Genomic DNA, 21,804 nt, shown 5'->3' with positions numbered 1-21,804 from the left:
GAAATAACGAGTTTTGAACTGAACTATTTTGTCAAGTATCATCTTTTGATATCTCTCACAACTTCATATGTAGTACTTTTTTCACCATCATGAAAGAATCCATACTTTCTCTTTTTCATGTTTTCCTTCCCTCCACTTTGTTTCTCTTCTCTGGCAACAATTGTTGGCCTTGTTCGGCATTTGCGAGGAGGTCCTGTATATCTAATCTCTTTATAGTAATTTGTCTTGTAGTGTTTTTTTAAGCAGATATTAGCAGACATCCAAATATCCTCATTATACCTTCACATTTTCCCATCTCAGTTTTCTCAAAACTCCTTTATAGCCACACTCTAGGTTTGGACACTTTCATGTTCATTGTTTTGTTGCCAGGCTTACTATCCCTTCTGGGCTCTTGGCATTTTATCTCTTTTGCCGCTTGGTTGGTACATTTCGTCAAGCGTGCTTCTGGAGCAGAGTTGCAGTCTTTTTCTCTGTGCTTTTCTTGTATGTGCTACAGCCTCAGATTATTTGTTTGTCATTCTGCTTTAGAATAGTCAGTCCTGGTGCATGTGAGCATTGACCGGATAGAGGAATAGGCACATGCCCCCTTCTTGTATCTGCTTTCTGGCAGTGCTTCAGTGCATGTCCGTGCTCCCACACTGTCTGATTTACCTGCTGCTCATCCTCTATCCTAAGGGCGGGGTTGTCTAACTCCAAGCCCTGATCTTCCGGGGATCCTTTATGTTGCCATTACTATGTGGCCAGCAAATCATTTAGTGCTTGTGTCATGGCTATCCCTCCACGGATATATGGTGGCCATCTCGAGGTTTCTCGTCACCTGTAATTTGTTCTCTTTTATCTTGTAGCTCCCCTTAACTTGATCCTTAAAGAAACAAAAATGTAAACTGTTGAGTTGTTGGCCCATGAAGAATGGCTCTCAAGCCTGTGCTTCACCTTTGATTTGCAACTGCTACTCGTGTGCACTCTGGAAGAGTACATCCTCCTGGATAGGCTGCTGGATATGTCCACAGCGAAGCATCATGTACCTCCTGTAGCTAGTTTATAAGGGTGGAGGCAAAGCAGATTGTGAAAGCGTAAATTACACCATGGCATTTACCTGCATGGAAAAATCATTGTTCACTACCATACGTGCGGAATGCCACTTTCTGTTGTGATTGAACGATCCTCATCTCCCTGAACAAGACAAATGCCATTTGTTTCTTTCAGCCCACATATTTTTGTAGTTGCTATATATTAAAACATTGTATAACTCTCTCTCTCTTTGTGATCCTTAGATCGTACGAACTGACCTCAAAGCTCTCAGGGACTTTGATCTAGGTGGAGCTCCCTACGGGTACACTCCTTTTTGTGAGAGTCGTAAAGAAATGGATGGCTACCGTTTCTGGAAATCTGGATATTGGCAAATGCATCTGGGTCATAGGAAGTATCACATAAGGTAATAAAAGATATCCTCTGTGTATAAATCAGCTTTGGAGTGATATTCTGTGATACCTGTACTGGCTTTAGTGTGAAAGTATTTTAAAAATGTGTTAATCGAATCACTGGAATACTTTTTGGTATTTCAGATTTTCCATTTACTTACTTATCTTTGTATGTTTACTGTATGTATGCTTTTCAGTCGAATTCTGTCTTTTTTTAATTTGCTTGCATATGCAAATCCTTATCACAAGCTTTTATATTTGTGTGTTTTGTTACTTTCTGTCTGCTAACCTTCCTTTTTTTAATTCACTAGTTGCAGTCTTCATTGTGTACAGCTTTTTAGGTGTTTTTCTCATCGATCTTCCGGACTTTTTAAAATCCCGACATTAATTTCAATCCCATCCCCCTTTAGTTCTTAGCTTGTTCTTTGTATTCATCAGCAGAACAATTTATGTTTCATTACATTCAACATATTATTTAAATTGTCTTTAAGCTTGGTGAATCTTCTTATCCAGTTATTTCGAGAGTTTTATCTTCTTTTCAATCCATGCTTTAATTTGCCATTGTATGGGGTCATGTTAAACATGCAGGTAATCTTCCTGAATTAAACATGTTTGATGATTGGATTACCATAAATGTTTCCCTCTCCTGTATGTTAAATACATGGCGGGTAATTACCAGCAGCCCCACAGGTATTACTGCAGGCCTTTCAATCTGTCTACAGTATCATTGTGCTACAGAAGAGCTCTTGTCAGTTGATTAAGTTCTAAATATTGTGGAAGTGACAACTTTTTTTTTTTTTAGATTTTTACGTAGCATAAACTCGACCCAAAGATTTCAGGTATCAAAGCGCTTTACATGAGCACCAGTTTAGTTACAGATGGACACTTTTGTTACAGATGGACACATTCATTTTTGTTAGGCGCAGGGGGATTAAGTGATTTGCCCAGAATCACGTGATGTTGAGCGTATTCCAAACAAAGATAGACTAGTTTCTGTGAAGAACACTAGCTTAACCTTGGTAGATTGGCAGAAGTATCAAGATCTTTTTTATAGATGATGCATGTGGTATATATGCAACAAACAACAAAAACTACATAGAAAACATAAAGGTCAATGCCAAGTTAATTAAAAAGATAACCAGTATAGTGAGAACAATGATGCCAAGTTAAAAACTTTGAATGTAGAAATGAGTTATAATGAAATAAATCTGCCATGAGAAAAAGATATCCTTTTATAAAATGCATAAAAGTTTTCTTCAGGATGTTTACATTAACAGGCGTGTCATAGAGCTGAGGACACACGCATACTGCTCTCCATCAAGGCCACGCCCCGTGCCCCCAGGGAGATGGCCCGAGGAAAACATAGAGATTACCGACAGAGTACAACCTCCTCTCCATGCAGTGACCTAAAACCTACCTTACTTCCATCCACCTATCGGCCGTGGAACAAACTCAATTTGGAACACTTAGAAACACAACTAACATCCAGTACAAATCTGGAAACAGTAAACTCTGTTCAAAATCTATATGAGTGGCTACAGGAAGCTTTTAACATCCTGATACCACTCAAAACCACACAACAGAACAAAAGAAAAAAAGCGCCTTGGAGAAACATAGACATAAAAGACATAAAAGAGCAAATTAGAAAGCTGCAACGTACATGGCTCAAAACACACTCAAAACAAACGCCAAACAAGACAAACTTCACCTACAAAAAATTAACAGATTATACAAGTCAGCAATCAAAAAAGCTAAGAAAAGGTACTATTCAGACAGGATTCAAAATACTAAATGTGCAAATAATGAATACTATAAAATACTCAATGAATTTCGCAAACCAAATTGCCTAGAAGGAACTATCCTGTTACTCAAGATTTCACAGACAAACTGGCAAATCATGACGCGGACAAAGCAGACACATTAGACTCATACTTAAAACAGAAACAAAGCACCAGCACCAACCCTTGCACAAAACAAGAAGCCAAGAAAACTCTAACCCAGCCTCTCCGTTCCTTCCAACACATCTCACACGATGAATATATGGACCTGGTCAAAGCAAGCAGGCCTGCCGGCAGCCCTTCTGACCCATGTCACCACAAACTTTCAAAACAATTCTTTTAACAACCTGTGCTGCCACTTCAGTAAGAAGAATCATCAACAATTCCTTAACTACCTGAATATTTCCAGAAACACTCAAAAAGTCACACATACGCCCTTTACTGAAGAAAACAAACTTGGACCCTCTGAACCCTGACAACTACAGACCCATTACAAATAGACCTTTCCTGGGCAAACTGATAGAAAGAGCAGCATTCACCCAGATGTCACAATTCATTGAAGAGAATGACATACTTTCAGACTTCCAAACAGGATTCCGTCCGGGAAGAGGCACTGAATCTGCCCTCCTTGCCATCTGGGATGACCTGAAGAATACAGTAGACCGTAACAGGGTTGCTGAGCTACTCCTCTTGGACCCCTCGGCTGCCTTTGACATGTTTGACCATGACACTCTGAAACAAAGACTCTATGAAACCGGCATAGTGGGAACTGCTCTAGACTGGACTGCGTCATACCTTTGAAACGGAACTAATGTCATCCATACCCCACCTTTCTCGTCCAAACCATACTCCACAAAAGCAGGGGTCCCTCAAGGCTCTATCATCTCGCCTATGCTTTTCAACATCTACATGAAGTAATTACCGGTACTGATCAATCAGTTTCACTTCACATGCTATAACTACGCAGATGACATGCAAATACTCCTACAACTGGAATGCCCCAAAGACATTGGAAAATCCCCAATTTTCAGTTGTCTCGGAGCCATGGATCAGTGGATGACTTGGAGCCGTCTCAAATTGAATGCTTCCAAAACAGAAATACTCACATGTGGCGATTGGAAACATTACGACCCACTTGCCGCCTAGCCTGATGAACTGGAATCACTGCCTAAAGTATCGAAGGAACTAAGAAACCGCGGAATGACCATGGACTCCAAGCTATCGATAAATTCCCAAGTGGACAAACTAGCAAGATCAAAGCTTTGTCACTATAAAAACGCTGCAACGAATTTTCCCTCATTTGGGATTTCCACACAAGGTCCAAGCTACCATCTCCCTTGTTCTGTCCAAACTCGATTACTCCAATAGCCTCCACCACGGAACACCTTTAACAACCATGAAAATACTACAACGGATTCAGAACTCGGCTGCCAGACTACTCTTGCATTTCAAACCGCGAGACCACATCTCACCTGCCTTGAAAGCCCTGCATTGGTTACTGGTTGCCAGAAGATCCACGTTCAAGCTACTTTGTATCACCCACAAAGCAATACATGGAATGGGACCGCTCTTCATCAGGAATAAAGTCACCAAACACATTCAACAAAGGAACCTCCGCTCTGAAGGGGCATCTCGCCTCAAAATTCCAAGATACAAGCAAAAAACCATGGGTGGCACATCCTTCTCGGTTCAAGCAGCCAAACTATAGAACACTTTACCCCCCAACATAAGATCCACCGACAACCACCTTATCTTGAGAAAACTACTCATGAATTGTCTCTTTCCCACATAAGCACCATACGCAAACAGAATTTTACAGCATATCCCTCTGTATATAAGCATTTATTTTCACTATAGATATGTACCTATCTTTGTGTATTGCTTTGTATAAACAGTAGAATAATTATGTTGTTAAAAAATTTAAAAATTAAATAAAAAATAAATAAAATAAAAATCATCTTTCGTCTACATGTACTTGCTTCCATTGTGCATCTATGGACCTTCCATGTACTTGGATCTGTGTGTCTGTTACTTTTCTCCTGAAAAAGCATACCCAATGCACTACCCTATTTCTCATCCTGTACCTCTATCAATATATTTAATCTACATATACTTACCTCCTTTATGCATCTATATACTTTCAATGTACCTATGGATCTATATATTTATCACTTTCTTCTAATATAGCATTTCCAATGCACTAATCTATTTCTCAGCCCATACTTCTCTCAATATATCTTCTAGCCCAACTTCCTGACTCATCTCAAACTTCTTTCTACTACTCTTTCCAATGCACTACCATATCCCTCACCCTATACATCTATTAATATATCCTCTACATCTACTCTCTCATTTATTCCAAACCCCATACCACTACTATGATCCCCAAAATAACCCTTTCTAGACTCTCTCCTACTCTACCTCTCCTTGCATCATCTGACACCTCTTTTACTATCCGATTCCCCCAAAACAAACCTTTCTAAACTCTTCCCTCTGACTCTTCCCCTACAAAACCCCTTTTTACTCATCCAAAAGCCTCCTCCTACTGCTATGACCTCAAGCAAAAAAATTCCAAATCCTTCACTCTTCTATCCCTCCACTATCCTTTTCAATCAAAATAACAGACTAACATGTTCACTTCTCAAATTCCATATTCCACTATACTAATTCACCACTAATCCTTTATGGGTTCCAGAGAAGCGTGCTATTCGCCAATAAAGCATTTCAACACCCCATCAGGGTTATAAGTGCTATATAAATGCAAACCTTTTTCCCTTTTCTGCCCCTCCCCAACCCTTCTCAATCCAAATACCTGACCAACATATCCACCACTCAAATTACTTTCTTGTTTACCACACTAAGTCAACATTATTCCTTATGGGTTCCAGAGTAGCGTGTTACTCGCCCAAAAAGCTTCAAAACGCCATCAGGGGTAGCAAGCGCTATATAAATACAAACCTCTTTCCCTCTTCTATCCCGCCACTTACCCTTCTCTATCCAAATAACTGAATAACATATCCACCACTCAAATTACTTCAAATTTCACTATACTAATTTTCAACACTAATCCTTTATGGATTTCCGGAGTAGCCTGCTAATCACACAAAAAGAAAAAAAAAAGCGCTTCAACACTCCAGCACATTAAAGTGATGCTCTTATACAGAGTAAATCTTAGTCTTCACTGCAGCCGTGGTGTGCTGACCTCACTCCACCAGCACACAGGTAAGACTGGTCAACTGCAACTCAGAGCCTGCTAAGGTTGTGCTGTCAGAAACCTAGTGGTTCCCCATATCCCCTCTCCATGTCAGGCAAGGGAACTGGAGGAGCATTTAACAATATTAACAAAATAATATATAGTAATGTGTAGAAATAACAGATGGACTTAAAAAGTGCATTTAAAATGCACAAACTTTAGTATGCAGTTATACTTAACTGTACTAGGCTTAAATAGCTGATGAAGTAAAAACAAATTCCATTGACATTTTGACCTGACCAAAGATGCTGAAAGCGCATAATAGAAAAGGTTTTTCTCTCTGACCTTAACATAGACATGTATTCTTTTTAATGAATGAAAAGTTCTTAGGATATTCATAGAGTAGCGCGATTTTGACTTCTGCAATCCATTTTCCTCTGCCACACCACACATCTATGACTCTTTTGAGTTGCTTGAATCTGTCTTCCTGAAGTTCTGCTTTTGAAATTTGATTTATGCCGAAGCTTTATGGTTATGTTCTCACTCTCTCATTCTAATTAAGAACTCTTCAGGAGTTCTGATTGATGCCTTTCTTCCCCATTTTAGAACAGGGATTCTTTCCTTTATGGAACACGCTTAATGCATTTATTGATTTGATAATTTAATATGGTGACTTTAAACTGCTGATTGAAATAAAGATAAGATATTGAATGATTGATTGATAAAACCCTTCAACTAGTAAGAAACTCTCATTATTGACTGAAATAATCTTACAGTTGCGAAGATATTTGTGTTGTACAGCTCCGGGTTTATCTCGTTCAACGTCAAAGGTCTATCGACCTAATAGTGGGGATTTGTCTCGGACTAGATAATATTGTGTTCTCGTAAACCTATACTTAATCGAAACTCCCCGATTCAGCAGAACCGAGAAGTGGCCAATCAGGAAACCTTCTGAATTTTGCCAGATTTCAATTACCGCCCTCTTCTACATGAAGCACTGAGTGTTTTAGTAACTGCTGTCAATTTTTTGCTAAAGCTCCATAATTAATCCTTTATGCCTTCTTTTGTTTGTTTCTTAAACCATATTTTATTGGCATTTAAACAGTGCTGACACATACATTGATCTGATTGATTGGTTCTCTTAACAGATGTACATAATGCTCTGCTAATATTCTCTAGTACGTGTTCGCCAACAGACCCGCAAAAACAAAACTGTCCCCCCTCTCCCCTTGAGTTGCATTCTAACAGATAGGCTGTGGTGTCCGTTTGCCATCAGGTGCCCGTGTATGGAGGTCTCAGAGGTTGTGTGGTGCAGTGCCAGAGCTTCTGGCTGCTCTAAGCTGATTTTCCCTCCTGTTCGTTGTCTGGGTCCACTTCTGCCACTCTAGGAGTGTCCGCCCCACTAATACTCTCCTGTCCAGTCTCTGCCAGCTCACATACTAGGCTTTCCCAGGCTCTGGCCCTTTCCATCTTGCCTATTTCCTGGTTGGCCTCTCGGAGTAGTGACCTGCCTTCTGCTCACGCCCTTCTCTCGAGCTCCCTCCTCCAGCTGGTGATCTGTGGTCCTCTTGGGGCCTTCCAGTTCCTGGCTATATCCCTCTTGGCTAGGACATAGGCAAGATCCTGAAACTTGCCCGTCACATTGTTTTTGGCTGTATGAGGATACCACCCCAAGAGGAAGTGTTCTGAGGTCTGTGGAAGCTCCTTGTCAACCAAGTCGCCTATTACCTGTTGTATTTCCCCCCAAAAGACCTGCAATAGTGGGCAGTCCCAGAACATATGGAGTATGTGCGCCTCTCTCTCCCCGCATCTCGGGCAGGCCGCTGATTCCCCACCAAAATGTTTCCTAATGCGGGCTGGCGTTAAATACGCTCTAAGCAGCCCATATTACTTACTTAATTTAAATTGTGCATTCCTGGATGCTTTTGGGGCACGTTCTAGGAATCTGAAAGAGACACGTTAGTGATAGATTCCTTACTTTAGAATATCCCCAGGCGTCAGACTGGATCCGGAAAGTTTTTTGTAGCAGTACCCCTGCGCGTCAGTAGGTGGCGTTGTGCGGCTCCACGTCCGTCACTGGCATCGTAAGTGCCGAGATGATTTCACGGAGACTACTTGGGCGCCACCCATGCTCGCTGACGTCAGTTCTTTCTTTTTCCACGCCAGCAAACGCAGATCCGGAGAGAGCACGTACCTAAGTCACTTTTTGACTACTCTTTTGAGACTTTTGTCTCCCCTTTTTTCTCCTGGTGCACGTAGGGATGCCTGGATTTAAGTCCTGTGGGGCCTGCCGTCGCAATATGTCGGTGGCGGACGCTCATGATGTTTGCCTCTACTGCCTAGAGACCGACCACGACTCCCGGGACTGTCGGGCCATGGCCCCGAAGGCTTTTGAGGGAGGGACACCGGCAGCTGCTTGAGGTCCGGCACTCGTCCCAACGCTGCTCCAGGTCCAGGGACCGTTCTCAAAGTCTTCGCCCTCGGATTCCGGTAAGCGACGACATAAAAAGAAGTCGAAGAAGCATGTTCGCTCTCCGACGTCCCCCTGTCGGTCCTCGAATGCGGACGAGGGGGATGGGGTTCTGCCCCTGAGGCTCCCTTGGGGCCTGGGAGTCCCGCGGCCTACCCGCCTTACCTGGGTCCGTCGGCGACTCCCGAACAGGTGCAAGAGTTTCTTGCCACCATGGACTGCCTTTTTAGGCCTCGGGCTCCCGCCGGCGTGCCTTCGGGCCCCGCGGTCCCGTGTCCAGATCCTGTTGGCCCATCGGTGCCGCCGGCGGATCCAGCTTCGGCGCCACAGGATCCTATGCCGTTCGCTCTGGCCGTAGTGCCACGAGGTCCGGCACTGCCAGCTCTGGCCCCAGCGCCGCCATCGGCTCCGCCTCCGGCGCTGCAGTGGGTGCCGTTCGTTTTGCCCTTGCCCCAGTTCCAGGACCATTTCGTTCCTGCCTGGGATCCACATTGGGACACGGCGTTTCCGACGCCGTTTGTCCCTTCTCCGGCTCCGGCTCTACCGCCGCGGTCGGTTCCTCCTGCTACGGAGCTGGAGGATGACTGGGAGGGGTCCGAGGACTCTCTTGTCCATCAGTGTGACTCCGAGCAGGAATGGGTGGACGATCTGGAGGACACCGGCGACCTCAATGTCTCTTCTGACCTGGGGTTTGCCTCTCCCCCACCTACAATGGAGGAGGGCGCTTCCTACACGATGGTGCTCCGTCGGGCTGCTGAGGTCCTCCACCTCGATCTTTCTGCAGTGGCCCTCAAAACTAACCTCCTCACCGAGGTGCTCCAGACGGCGTCTACTTCGTCGGAGCCACTGCTTGCCTTCAATGACGCCCTCACCAACGTCCTGTTGGGCACGTGGTCGCGACCGGCCACAGGGGCCCCTGTGGATAAGAATGTCGCCAGGCGTCACCGCCCGGCGCCTGGTGACCCCGCATTTCTGACCACTCATCCCATGCCTGAGAGTCTGGTCATCCAGGCCGCGACGTCGCAGAGTGCTTTTCCCATGGTTTCGCCGGATAATGACTCTAAGAAGCTGGAACAGTTCGGTAAGCGGTTGTTCTCATTGGCCAGCTTAGGGCTGCGGTCGGTGAACACCGCCTGCTTATTTGGCTGCTATTCCCATGCGGTGTCGGATACCGTTGCTCAGGTGTTGCCTCAGTTTCCTGAGGTGGTCCAAGCTGTACTTACCCAGGCGGTTGCTGAGGGTAAATTTGCGGCTAAGTTCGCCATTCGGTGTGGTTTGGACACCGCTGACTCGTTTGGCAGGGCGATTTCTATGACTGTGGCGCTGCGTCGCCACGCCTGGTTGCGATCTACTGAGTTCTCGCCCGATGTCCAGAGCTCGCTCATGGATATGCCTTTTGATGGCACTCGCCTGTTTGGCGATAAGGCCGACAGTACTCTGGAGCGTTTTAAGGACTCACGGGCCACGGCCAAGTCCTTGGGTCTTTCCGCGAAGACTCCGGCCACTCCTGGTTTTCGTTCCCTTCATGGCCAAGGCAGGGGCGCCCAGGCACGTTCCTTCAGCAAGCCTGAGCAGAACCAGCCTCAGAGCGGCCGCAGATGCAGCTTCCGCAGGGGCGGGGCGGGGAATCAGCGTGGGGGGCAGTCCATCTCCCCCCCGCTGCTCTACCTACAAACCTTCCTAATCCGAGCTTTGTGGAGCACCCCACGCCGGTGGATGGCAGGATCCGCCACCACCTCCCCCACTAGCGCAATATCACATCGGACAAGTGGGTGTTGCAGATCATCCGCAGAGGTTACTCTCTTCCCTTTCAGCCCTCCCCTCCAGCCATGCCACCTCGGTGCCACCGCATGTCGGGGGATCACTTGGTACTTCTCCTGCAGGATGTCACGGCCCTCTTGGCCAAGTGGGCCATTGAGTGCGTTCCCGGGCCAGAAGTAGGGAGTGGTTGTTATTCCCGCTACTTTCTGGTCCCCAAGAAGGACAACGGGGGCCTGTGCCCCATCTTAGACCACGTCAATCGCTTCCTCCGGAAGGAGAAGTTCAAAATGCTGACTCTGGCTCAGGTCCTGGCTGCCCTCGACCCTGGAGACTGGATGGTAGCGTTGGACTTGCAGGACGCATATTTTCACATCCCCGTCCTCCTGGCCCACCAGCATTACCTGCGGTTCACGATAGGCCAGGAGCATTTTCAGTTTGCCGTGCTCCCCTTCGGCCTTACCAGCGCCCATCGGGTGTTCACGAAGGTGATGGCGGTGGTCGCAGCTCACCTGTGCAGGTCGGGTGTGTCAGTCTTCCCTTAAATCGACGACTGGTTGTAGAAGGCGGGCTTGTCCCAGGCAGTCATCCACCACCTTCAGACTACAGCCGACCTCCTGTATTTGCTGGGGTTCTCCATCAACGTGCCGAAGTCGCACCTGAGTCCCTCTCAGAAGCTCCCCTTCATCGGAGCGGTTCTGGATTCGACGCTGTTTCGGGTTTATCCTCCCGAGCAGCGAGTCCGGGATATTCAGGCTATGATTCCGATCTTTCAGCCTCTGTCTCGGGTTTCAGTCAGGATGACCCCCCGGCTTCTGCGCCTGATGGCCTCCTGCATCCTGCTGGTGACACATGCCAGATGGCATATGCTTCCACCTCGAGAACAACAACAACACCAACTTCACCACCCTGATCGACAACCTAGCCAACCTCAGACTCAGACAACTCGTCACAACACCCACCCACACCACCGGCCACATGCTTGACCCCATCTTCTCCGCAAACCTCCAAGTCTCCTTCAACCACACCACCGAACTCCACTGGACCGACCATCGCTGCATCCACTTCACCTTCAAGAAACCCACCACGCACCACCGCACCCAACAGATGCCTCACCGCTGCTGGAGCAAAGTCACTGAAGACCAGCTAACCACCACCTTCGCACAGAGCCCACCCGCCGACCCCACCAACCCCTACACCGCCGCATGCAACATCAGACAGTGGATCGACGACTGTGCCAACACCCTCGCCCCACTCAAGAAACCCTCCAACAGTCACACCAGCAAGAAAGCCAGCTGGTTCACTGAAGACCTCCAGGCCTCCAAGCAAACCTGCCGAAAACTGGAGAAGAACTGGCTCCGTGAACGAACACCGGACAGCTACGCAGCCCACAAGAACGCCACCCGCAGACACCATCACCTCACCAGATCCACCAAAAGGGCCTCCTTCAAAGACTGCCTAGACAACAACGCACACAACAGCAAAGAGCTCTTCAACATAGTGAAGGAACTCTCCAACCCCAGCTCCAACACCAACGACATCCCACCTTCGCAAGACCTGTGCGACTCGCTGGCCACCTTCTTCCACCGCAAGATCGCAGACATCCACGACAGCTTCAACGCCACGACCGCCCCAACAACCATTGAGACCTCCGCCCCAACGACCACCATCCGCACCAACCGCCTTCTCTCCTGGACCAACTTCAACGATGACAACACCGTCAAGATCATGAACACCATCCACTCCGGATCGCCGTCAGACCCATGCCCACACCACATCTTCAACAAAGCTAGCACAGCCATCGCACCCCATCTCCGGAAAGTCATCAACATCTCCATCAAGTCAGCAACCTTCCTGGAGAGCTGGAAGCATGCCGAGATAAACGCCTTACTCAAGAAACCCAAGGCAGACCTCAAGAACTTTCGGCCCATCTCTCTGCTCCCGTTCCCAGCAAAGGTCATCGAGAAGACCGTCAACAGCATACTGGACCCTTCCCAGTCCAGGTTCCGCAGCAACCACAGCACCGAAACTGACCTCATCGCCGCCACCGATTACATCAGGACCCTGCTAGACAACGGAGAAACAGCGGCCCTCATCCTCCTGGACCTGTCAGCCGACTTTGACACGGTCTGCCACCGCACACTACGATCACGCCTCCACAACGCCGGGATCCAAGTGAAGGCCCTGGACTGGACCACCTCCTTCCTCTCCGGCAGAACACAGAGCGTCTGCCTCCCCCCCTTCCGCTCCGAAGCCACCAAGATCATCTGTGGCGTACCCCAGGGCTCATCCCTCGGCCCAACGCTGTTTAACATCTACATGGCACCTCTCGCCCACGTCGCCCGACTGCACGACCTCAACATCATCTCCTATGCCGATGACACCCAGCTGATCCTCTCCCTCACCAAAGACCCCCACACCGCCAAAACCAACCTCCACGAAGGAATGACGGCCGTCTCCGAATGGATGAGGAACAGCCGACTGAAGCTGAACTCAGACAAGACGGAGGTCCTCATCCTCGGATCCACCCCTTCGGCCTAGGACGACTCCTGGTGGCCGACCACACTGGGAACAGCTCCAACACCCACCGACCACGCACGTAACCTAGGGCTCTTCCTCGACTCCACCCTCTCCATGACAAAGCAGGTCAACAGCGTCTTTTCCTCCGGCTTCAACACCCTCCGCATGCTTCGCAGGATTTACAAGTGGATCCCCACCGAAACGAGAAGAACGGTCACCCAAGCCCTCGTCAGCAGCAGGTTGGACTACGGAAACGCCCTCTACGCAGGAGCCTCAGCCAAACTCCTGAGACGGCTACAACGCATCCAGAACGCCTCGGCACGCCTGATCCTCGACATCCCTCGCGGCAGCCACATCACACCCCACCTGAGAGACCTGCACTGGCTCCCTGTCAACAAGAGGATAACCTTCAAGCTCCTCACCCACGCACACAAGGCACTCCACAACTCCGGACCACAGTCCTCCGCATCCGAAGAGCGACCTCCGGTGGCAGATCTTTCTCCCACCTCGCCGCCAAGACCTGGAACACCCTCCCCACCCACCTACGGCAGACCCAAGACCTGCTGACCTTCAGAAGACTCCTCAAGACCTGGCTTTTCGAGAAGTAGCAGCATTCCCCACCCCCAGTGCCTTGAGACCCTCACGGGTAAGTAGTGCGCTTTACAAATGATATGATTGATTGATATGCGGGCTCTGCAGCGGGACCTGAAGAGCAGTGGGCGTAGCATCAGGGCAACCTGTCTGATCATGTCCAGATCTCGGAGGGCACTGCACGACAATTGCGGTGGTGGCTCACGAATCGCGTTTGGGTCAATGACAGATCCCTCTCCCTTCCACAACCGGAGCACACAGTGGTGACGGATGCGTCCCTCCTGGGATGGGGAGGCCACTTGGGAGAGGCGGAGATCATAGGCCTCTGGTCTCCGGCAGAGTCCCAGCTCCATATCAACCTTTTTGAGCTGTGGGCGCTCCGACTTGCACTGAAGGCATTCCGGGGAAGTGTGGTGCAGGTGTTCACGGACAACACCACCGCCATGTGGTATTGCAACAAACAGGGCGGGTGGGGTCCTGGACCCTATGTCAGGAGGCTCTGCGCCTCTGGACATGGCTGGAACATCAAGGCATTTCCCTGGTGGTTCAACACCTGGCAGATTCTCTGAACGCCAGGGCGGAAAATCACAGCCGCCGGTGCTTGATGGATCACGAATGGCGTCTGAACTCGGACGTGGTGCAAGGCATCTTTCTGCCGTGGGGAGAGCCTTGGTTAGATCTATTCGCCACCGAAGAGAACGTGCAATGTCATCAGTTCTGTGCGTTGGAATTTCCAAGGTGGCACTCGCTTGTCGACGCTTTTCGTCACAAGTGGAGTTGCGGTCTATTGTACGCCTTTCCGCCTATACCACTTCTGCCCAGAGTGCTGAAGAAGATTTGGCGCGACCGGGCCCAAGTCATCCTTGTGGCTCCAGATTGGGCACGAAGATACTGGTATCCCGAGCTACTCAGCATGGCTATCGATCCCCCGATCCGTCTGCCTCTTCAGGAGGATCTTCTGTCGCAGCAGCAGGGGACGGTCCTCCACCCGAACCTGTCCAGCCTCCACCTCCATGCATGGAGATTGAGCGGCGACAGTTGACAGCTTTTGATCTTCCTCCCGAAGTCTGTGATGTCATTCTGGCAGCCAGGCGTCTCTCCACTAAAACAGTATACGCCTGCAGGTGGAACAGGTTTGTGGCATGGTGCACAGCGAAGGCTGTCGATCCCCTTTCTGACGTTCTTCTGTTCCTTCTTTCTTTGGCCCAGCAGGGCTCTGCTCTGGGCACTATCAAAGGTAATCTTTCGGCCATCTCTGCCTTTTTGCGGCTTTCAGATCAGTCTTCTCTCTTTAAGTCCCCGGTTGTTAACCGTTTCCTTAAAGGCATTACGCACACGTTTCCTCCCGTGCCTTTCATCATGCCTCAATGGGACTTGAATCTCGTTTTGACCTATCTGATGTGCGCTCCTTTCGAGCCCTTTCATACCTGTCCTTTGCGTCTTCTTACTCTTAAGACTGCCTTCCTGGTCGCTATCACCTCTGCCAGAAGAGTGAGTGAGCTCCAGGCTCTTTCTTCCAAACCTCCCTTCCTTTCTGTTCATCTGGACAAGGTGGTGTTAAGGACCCGTCCTTATTTTTTGCCAAAGGTGGTCACGCCCTTCCACATCGAGCAGACCATCACTTTGCCTAACTTCTTTCCGCCTCCGCATCCTTCGAGGGAGGAAGAGAGGCTCCACCGTCTGGACCCAAAACATGCGCTCGCTTTCTATCTCAAGCGTACACAGCAGTTCCGGGTGGATGACCAGCTCTTTGTTGGTTACGTGGGTGCCAAAAAAGGTTGGGCTGTGCACAAACAGACCATCTCTCGGTGGGTCGTTCTGTGCATCAAAGCATATTACTCCTTGACTAAGAAGGAGCCTTCTGTGGGGCTGCGTGCCCATTCTACCAGGGCAACTGCAGCCACTACTGCCTTGGGATGTGGCGTCCCCTTGCAGGACATTTGTCAGGCAGCTACGTGGGCCTCGCTGCACACGTTTACCAAGCATTTCTGCCTTGACAGTCAGGTTCGGAGAGACGGCTTCTGTGACCGTTCTGTTCTCCGTGACTTTGTGGTGTAATCTTTCTGCAGACCCACCACCGGGGTTGGTATTGCTGGGGTATCTATTCTAAGGTAAGGAATCTATCACTAACGTGTCTCCTTCAGATGCACAAGTTACTACTTGTGTAACAATATATCTGTAAGAGACATTAGTTGGTGATAGATTCCTTACTGCCCCACCCATCCTCCCCGTTCTGCGAACTGATTCTAGGGTTAAGGTCATTCCCCTTTCAGGGCCCTAGTTTCATGGCACCAGTGGTCAGTTTCTTGCATGGCTCTGCGTTCCTGGCGCGGAAAGTCGTGTACAGAACTGACATCAGCGCGCATGGGTGGCGCCTAAGTAGTCTCCGTGACGTCATCTCGGCGCTTACGGTACCAGTGACGGACGTGGAGCCGCACGACGCCACCTACTCATGCGCATGGGTACTGCTACAAAAAACTTTACAGATCCAGTCTGATGCCTGGGGATATTCTAAGGTAAGGAATCTATCACTAACTAATGTCTCTTACAGATATATCGTTACACAAGTAGTAACTTGTGCTTTTGTCCCACTCTCCCTCTGGTATCTGTTTACCTAGGTCTTCCTCCCATTGCAGCCGCAAGCGCTCTAACAGCTGTTGCATATCCTTCTGTATTGCCTTATAGAGGTAGGACACCGTCTTAATTCTTCCTGCCAAAAGCGCGACATACCTGCACCCCGCCAGCGCTTGCGGCTCCGCACCCCCACCCTTCCAATGCATCCTAACCCTGCGCGTTAGGGCCTTATGTTTCAGGAAGTGACCCCCAGGTAAGTTATACGCAGCTTGCAGGTCTTCAAAGGGGAGGAGCGTGGAATCCCGGTATAGGTCCCCCATCTCTCTTAGTCCTGCCTCAACCCCATCTTCTAGCCCTGCCCAGTGTTCCCCCTGTGGAAGATAGCACAGCATCATCAGTGGTATGTCAGGGAAAACAGGGAGTCGCAGCGCCCACCTTCCTCAAGTATCTGGTCCAGCAGCGCACTACCACCCGAGTTGCAATTGTGTCCATGGACGTGTTTCGACGTACTCACAGAAGGATTTTTGCCAGAGTGGCAGTATCTGGTGCATCTGAACATTGTTCCCTGTCTGGGTTACGATCCTCTGCCAACTAATGGATCAGCCAGTATAGCTGTGCAGCTAGGTAGTAACTCTCGAGATTAGGCACCGCCAGCCCACCCTCCGCTGTGGGGCGCCGCAGCGATGGCAACGCCACTCTCCTGCTGCCTGTGCCCCAAATAAAGGACGTTACCATGGAATCTAGTTCTTTGAACATCGCTCGTGGGATCCACACTGGTAGAGTCCCGAAGTAGTATAGTAGGCGTAGCAATGTTCCCATTTTCAGAACCGCTTCCCTTCCAGCCACAGATAGCGGGAGTGTGCTCCAGAAGTCCATTGCTGTTTTCGCTGACCTCACTGCCTTACCCACATTACCTTCCAATAACTCCACCGCTGCATGATATATTTTAACTCCCAAGTACTGTAGGCAGTTAGGTTCCCACCTTAAGCGTTCCAGAGTTATCGGCGGGGGGTATCTGGCGCCAGTGGATATAAGCGGTACCAAAGCGGGCAAGCATGGTGCGTGCTCCATGCAATTCGCCTGCCGTGTCACGTAAAAATATCAAGAAATCATCCGCAGACAATGCTATAAAATGCTGCCCTGTTGCCGTCTCCAGGCCCCTGTAGTCCTAGCCGCTCCTAATCCTTTATGCCTTCTTTAGTTCATCTTGCCTAGCTTTTCCTCTTTTTCTTAAATTATTAAGATTGCTTTACGTTTTCAATGCCTATATATGTATTGCATTCTATATGTCACTGCTGTAAAATAAAGTGTAAAACTTACAGTCGGCAGGATATACTTTTGTAAAGCAGTGCCAGTAAAAACTATGATTCATTCGACTTTGTGTACTCGGCAGTACACCCCATGCATATTTCCTTAAAGCTCCAGCAAGCGATCCTTTCTGCAGTTGATGTTTCTTTCATGTTTTATTTTGTCTGTTTCATGTTGCTGGTAATATTGACATACATTTTTTAATTGAAAAATTACTAGCAATGTTTCACTTTCACAGTATTGTTCCTGAGGATGTTTTCAAAAGTTTGATAGTCGCACCAAATATCAAAGCAGTGTTAATGAAAACATTGCACTTAAACTTAAGACAGTGTGTACCATTTGTATCTGATGAGTCAGGTTTTCTCTTGTTTCCCTGCCCTCAACCTGATAAACAAAGGAGCCAGTAGGTTTGCCACCTCGCTTCATGGCATCAGGATGCTGTTTCTAGTCTTGGGTCTTCATTTGATAACCTAATGTACTCTGAGAAATACAGTCGTAGGTTGCTCAGATTGAAGTGATAGGCTTGACACATCTGATAATAATTTATAAGAGCAAAGTCCCGGATAGGAAACATGGTGGCCCGGCATCGTGGAGCAAGGTTTCAGAGACCCCCCAAATCTGTTCAAGCCACTAGTCTGTTAGCAGTCTATTTTACTTTCCTTTTAGCTGAAATATAACTTCTTTAAAGTGCTTTAACTTATTATCTTATTTCAGTGCCTTATATGTTGTGGATCTGAAGAAGTTCAGAAAGATTGCTGCAGGAGACAGACTACGGGGACAGTACCAGGCTCTCAGTCAAGATCCAAATAGTCTATCCAACCTCGATCAGGTAAATGAGGAGAAGCTTAACTGTATGCAGCATGTATTTGTTTCAGTGTATGACTGCTTTCTTTGGCTGTTCCTTAATATTAGCAGAATTGCAGTGTGGCTTACTCATTATTGTGTATTAGGACAAAGTGTTTGAATTTTAAAAGCTCTGTTGCAGGCATTGGGGTGGTAGTGGACCAATAGTGTTCTTTATTAAACATGGAGAAACAGAATGACAAACATTGGAATGTTGGAATAGAAGGTCTGCACCAGCCATTATTGACCCTCTGCCACTTTGTCTTAAATTGAGCTCCCAGGATTCCAGCGTTCTAAGATAGCATTATAGCCTGCAGCCAAGGGCTATACATTAAAGGCCATCTATCTGAGTTACATGCCTGAATTACAAATTATGGCATATAATGAAGTAGAGGGCCTTTAACAACATTTTGAGGCTGGTAGAAAAACAATATTGCTATTTGAGCATTGCACTTACTGAGGGCACATTGCTTTACACTGAAAATGGAGAAACAAAGATCAGCGTTGGAATTTTGGTACAGTAGGTCTACAGTCATTCTGCCCTCAGTGGGTCAAAAGTTTAGATAACATTGTGTCTCTTCTGCATCTTGCTATACCAGTTGTAAATGGACCCTTTTCCCACTAGAGAGCCTTGGCTGCTCTTCTGGTCTGTAACTCAGATACTGGGTCTTTACGACCACATATAATATATGCTTGTCCAGACTGGAGAGAACAAACTTTGTTTTAAGTTAACTTTCACGGATAAATATCTGAAATTAAATGATTCTGATAGAGACTTATAGCCACATATTCCTCACCTTTCGAATATTTCCCAGGCGTTAGACTGGATCCAGAAACTTTTCGATACTACCTCTAAGTGCAGAGGGTAGTGCCTTGCAGCTCCACACATATAAGGTGCTACATGGTATCGGTCCTCAGTTTTTGAGGCTGTCACTGCATTGGTACGCTCCAAACAGATGCCTCCAGTCAGAAGGGGCGAAACTGATGCTCTCTCAGAGATTCTGTAAGTCTAACTGGGGTGGCAGCAGCTTCACAGTGAGTGCTATGAAGCTCTGGAATACCCTACCCATTTCCATCAGAAGTGTCCCTTCTTTGACATCTTTCAGGAAAGCCCTTAAGACCTGGCTACTCAATGAATAGTGCTATAGCTCGCTTCAGGACTGTTAGAGCCAAGACACCGCTTTTTAATAACATTACATAACACTAACGCTGTTGTGCTCCGAAAATGATGTGTGGCACCTTTAGAGACACCAATCCTGTGCACTGACATCGCCTACTTTCTTCCCGTGCGACCAGACATGGATCAGGAGCTCCCTTTGTGGCTCTCAGAAATTTTGTAACCCAAATTTCTCCAGTGTACAAGGTTTCAAGCCCAGTAAGGATTGTCGCAAACACATGTTTGAGAAGGATTCCCACCAAGTATGCTTGTGGTGCCTGGGGTCGAACTACAACTCCAAAGCCTGCATCGATTGTGCACTGATGAACTCGAAGGCCATCAGGAAAAGTGAGGTGAAACTCTATGTTGCCAAGCATAAGAAGACTCTGCATTAGGGCCACTCCAGGTTTTGGTCCGTATCCTAGATTTGTTTCCAGTCTGGTTGACAGAGCCGTAGGAGCTGCTTGAGAGGCCGGTCATCATCAGGCTTCAAATAAATCTAAGAAGAAACACTAGAAGTCGAAGCGGGATTCCACTCCCTCTTGCCACTCGGATTTGCCTAAGCAGACATGGGTGCGGCTTTGCTTTTCTAGATTTTTGCTACCAAACTCAAACAATGTGACACCTGTTCGGGGACAAGGTTGATTCCACTCTTAAGAAATTTAAAGAGAGTAGAGCTACTGCTCACTCTCTGTTCCTTTCCCCCCATCCTCGCCAACCGCAACAGTTCAATGCTCCTTTCGCTGTTTTGGATGAGGCACCGCTTAACTTAACGCCAGACTGTCCAACCCCCTCAGGGGACAAAGCAGTTTTGTTGTCACAGCCAAGATGCCCATCAGCCACGCGACCAAGATCAGCATGCTGCCAAGTTCTCTCCCTCCATCCAGCACAGCCCCAGTTCCTCTCCTGTCAACCTATCAACGCTACCTGTGATTCATTGTGGGACAGGAGCATTTACAGTTTTGTGTGCTCCCCTTTGATCTCACCAGTGTCCGTCAGATGTTCAGGAAAGTGAAGGAGGTGGTGGCAGCTCATCTTCATAGGTCTAGGTTGCCAGTCTTCCCTTACGTCAACGACTGGCTGTTGAAGACAGGCTCACAACAGGCAGTCGTTGTCCACCTCCAGACTATGTCGAATCTCCTGTCGTCTTTAGGTTCACTATCAACATGCCGAAGTCAAACCTAACTCATTCTAAGACGCTCCCCTTCATTGGTGCCATTCTGGACATGGTTGATTTTCATGTCTTTCCCCCCAGGAAAGAGAGTGAAGGAAATTCAGGTTATGAGCTTGATCTTTCAGCCTCGGTCCTGGATTTCAGTGTGGTCGACTCTGAGGCTGCTAGGACTGATGGCCTTGTGCATTCTCCCGGTCGAACACGCCAGGTGGCATATGCGGGCTCTGCAGTGGGGTCTGTAGTCACAGTGGACCCAACAGCAAGGAGACCAGATTTCAGTTTTTGGATGAGACTACAAAAGATCTTCAGTGGTGGATGTTGGACCGCGATTAGGTCTGCAGCAGACCTATTTCCCTTGTTTACCGAGAGCTGCCAGTTGTGACAGATGCATCACTCCTAGGCTTGGGCAGCCATCTGGGAGAGGTGGAGATCATAGGCCTCACGTCCCAGCTCCACATTAACCTTCTGGAACTGAAGGCCATCCGCTTGGTGTTAAACACCTTCCTGCCATCCATCAAAGAGAGGCTGGTGCAGTTTCTCACAGACAACACCACCGCCATGTTGTACTGCAAAAAACAGGGCAGGTGGGGTCACAGACCTTGTGCCAGGAAGCCTAGCGCCTCTGGAAATGGCTGGACCACTAAGGGATTGTCCTGGTGGTGAACTACCTGGCAGGATCCATGAATACCCAGGTGAAAGAGCTCAGCCATTGGCTCCTAGTGTATCAGAAATGGCAATTATTTCCAGAAGTGGCAAAAGGCTCATCTGCTAATGGGGAAACCTTGGCTCGCTCTGTTTGCCACCACCGCAAACGCTCAAGGTCAGCACTTCTGCGCCTTGGAGTTTTCAAGGTTTCTCTTGCTCGGAGGGTCATTCTGCTGTGAATGCAACCCAGAACCCTGTATGCCTTTCTGCTCATACCACTCCTGCTCCAAGTTCACAAGACGATCAGGAACGAATGGGCCTAAGTCATTCTAGCGGCTCAGTATTGAGCATGGAGAGTACGGTATCCAGAACT

General features: G+C 48.1%; 1 protein-coding gene across 2 annotated transcripts in view; it reads left to right on the top strand.

The window, feature by feature from the left end:
* Nucleotides 1–21,804, top strand: part of UGGT2 (UDP-glucose glycoprotein glucosyltransferase 2) — a 1,472,699-nt gene that overhangs the window by 1,323,323 nt on the left and 127,572 nt on the right. For both annotated transcript variants that reach the window (XM_085622547.1, XM_085622546.1), the window contains 2 exons: nt 1,275–1,435; nt 18,328–18,442. In XM_085622547.1, the coding sequence (XP_085478673.1) occupies nt 1,275–1,435; nt 18,328–18,442 (276 nt within the window). The remainder of the gene's footprint in view (nt 1–1,274; nt 1,436–18,327; nt 18,443–21,804) is intronic.

Source organism: Triturus cristatus, chromosome 8 (assembly GCF_964204655.1).
Source record: "Triturus cristatus chromosome 8, aTriCri1.1, whole genome shotgun sequence".
NCBI classification, from domain to species: domain Eukaryota; kingdom Metazoa; phylum Chordata; class Amphibia; order Caudata; family Salamandridae; genus Triturus; species Triturus cristatus.
This window is presented reverse-complemented; position numbering and strand designations above follow the sequence as displayed.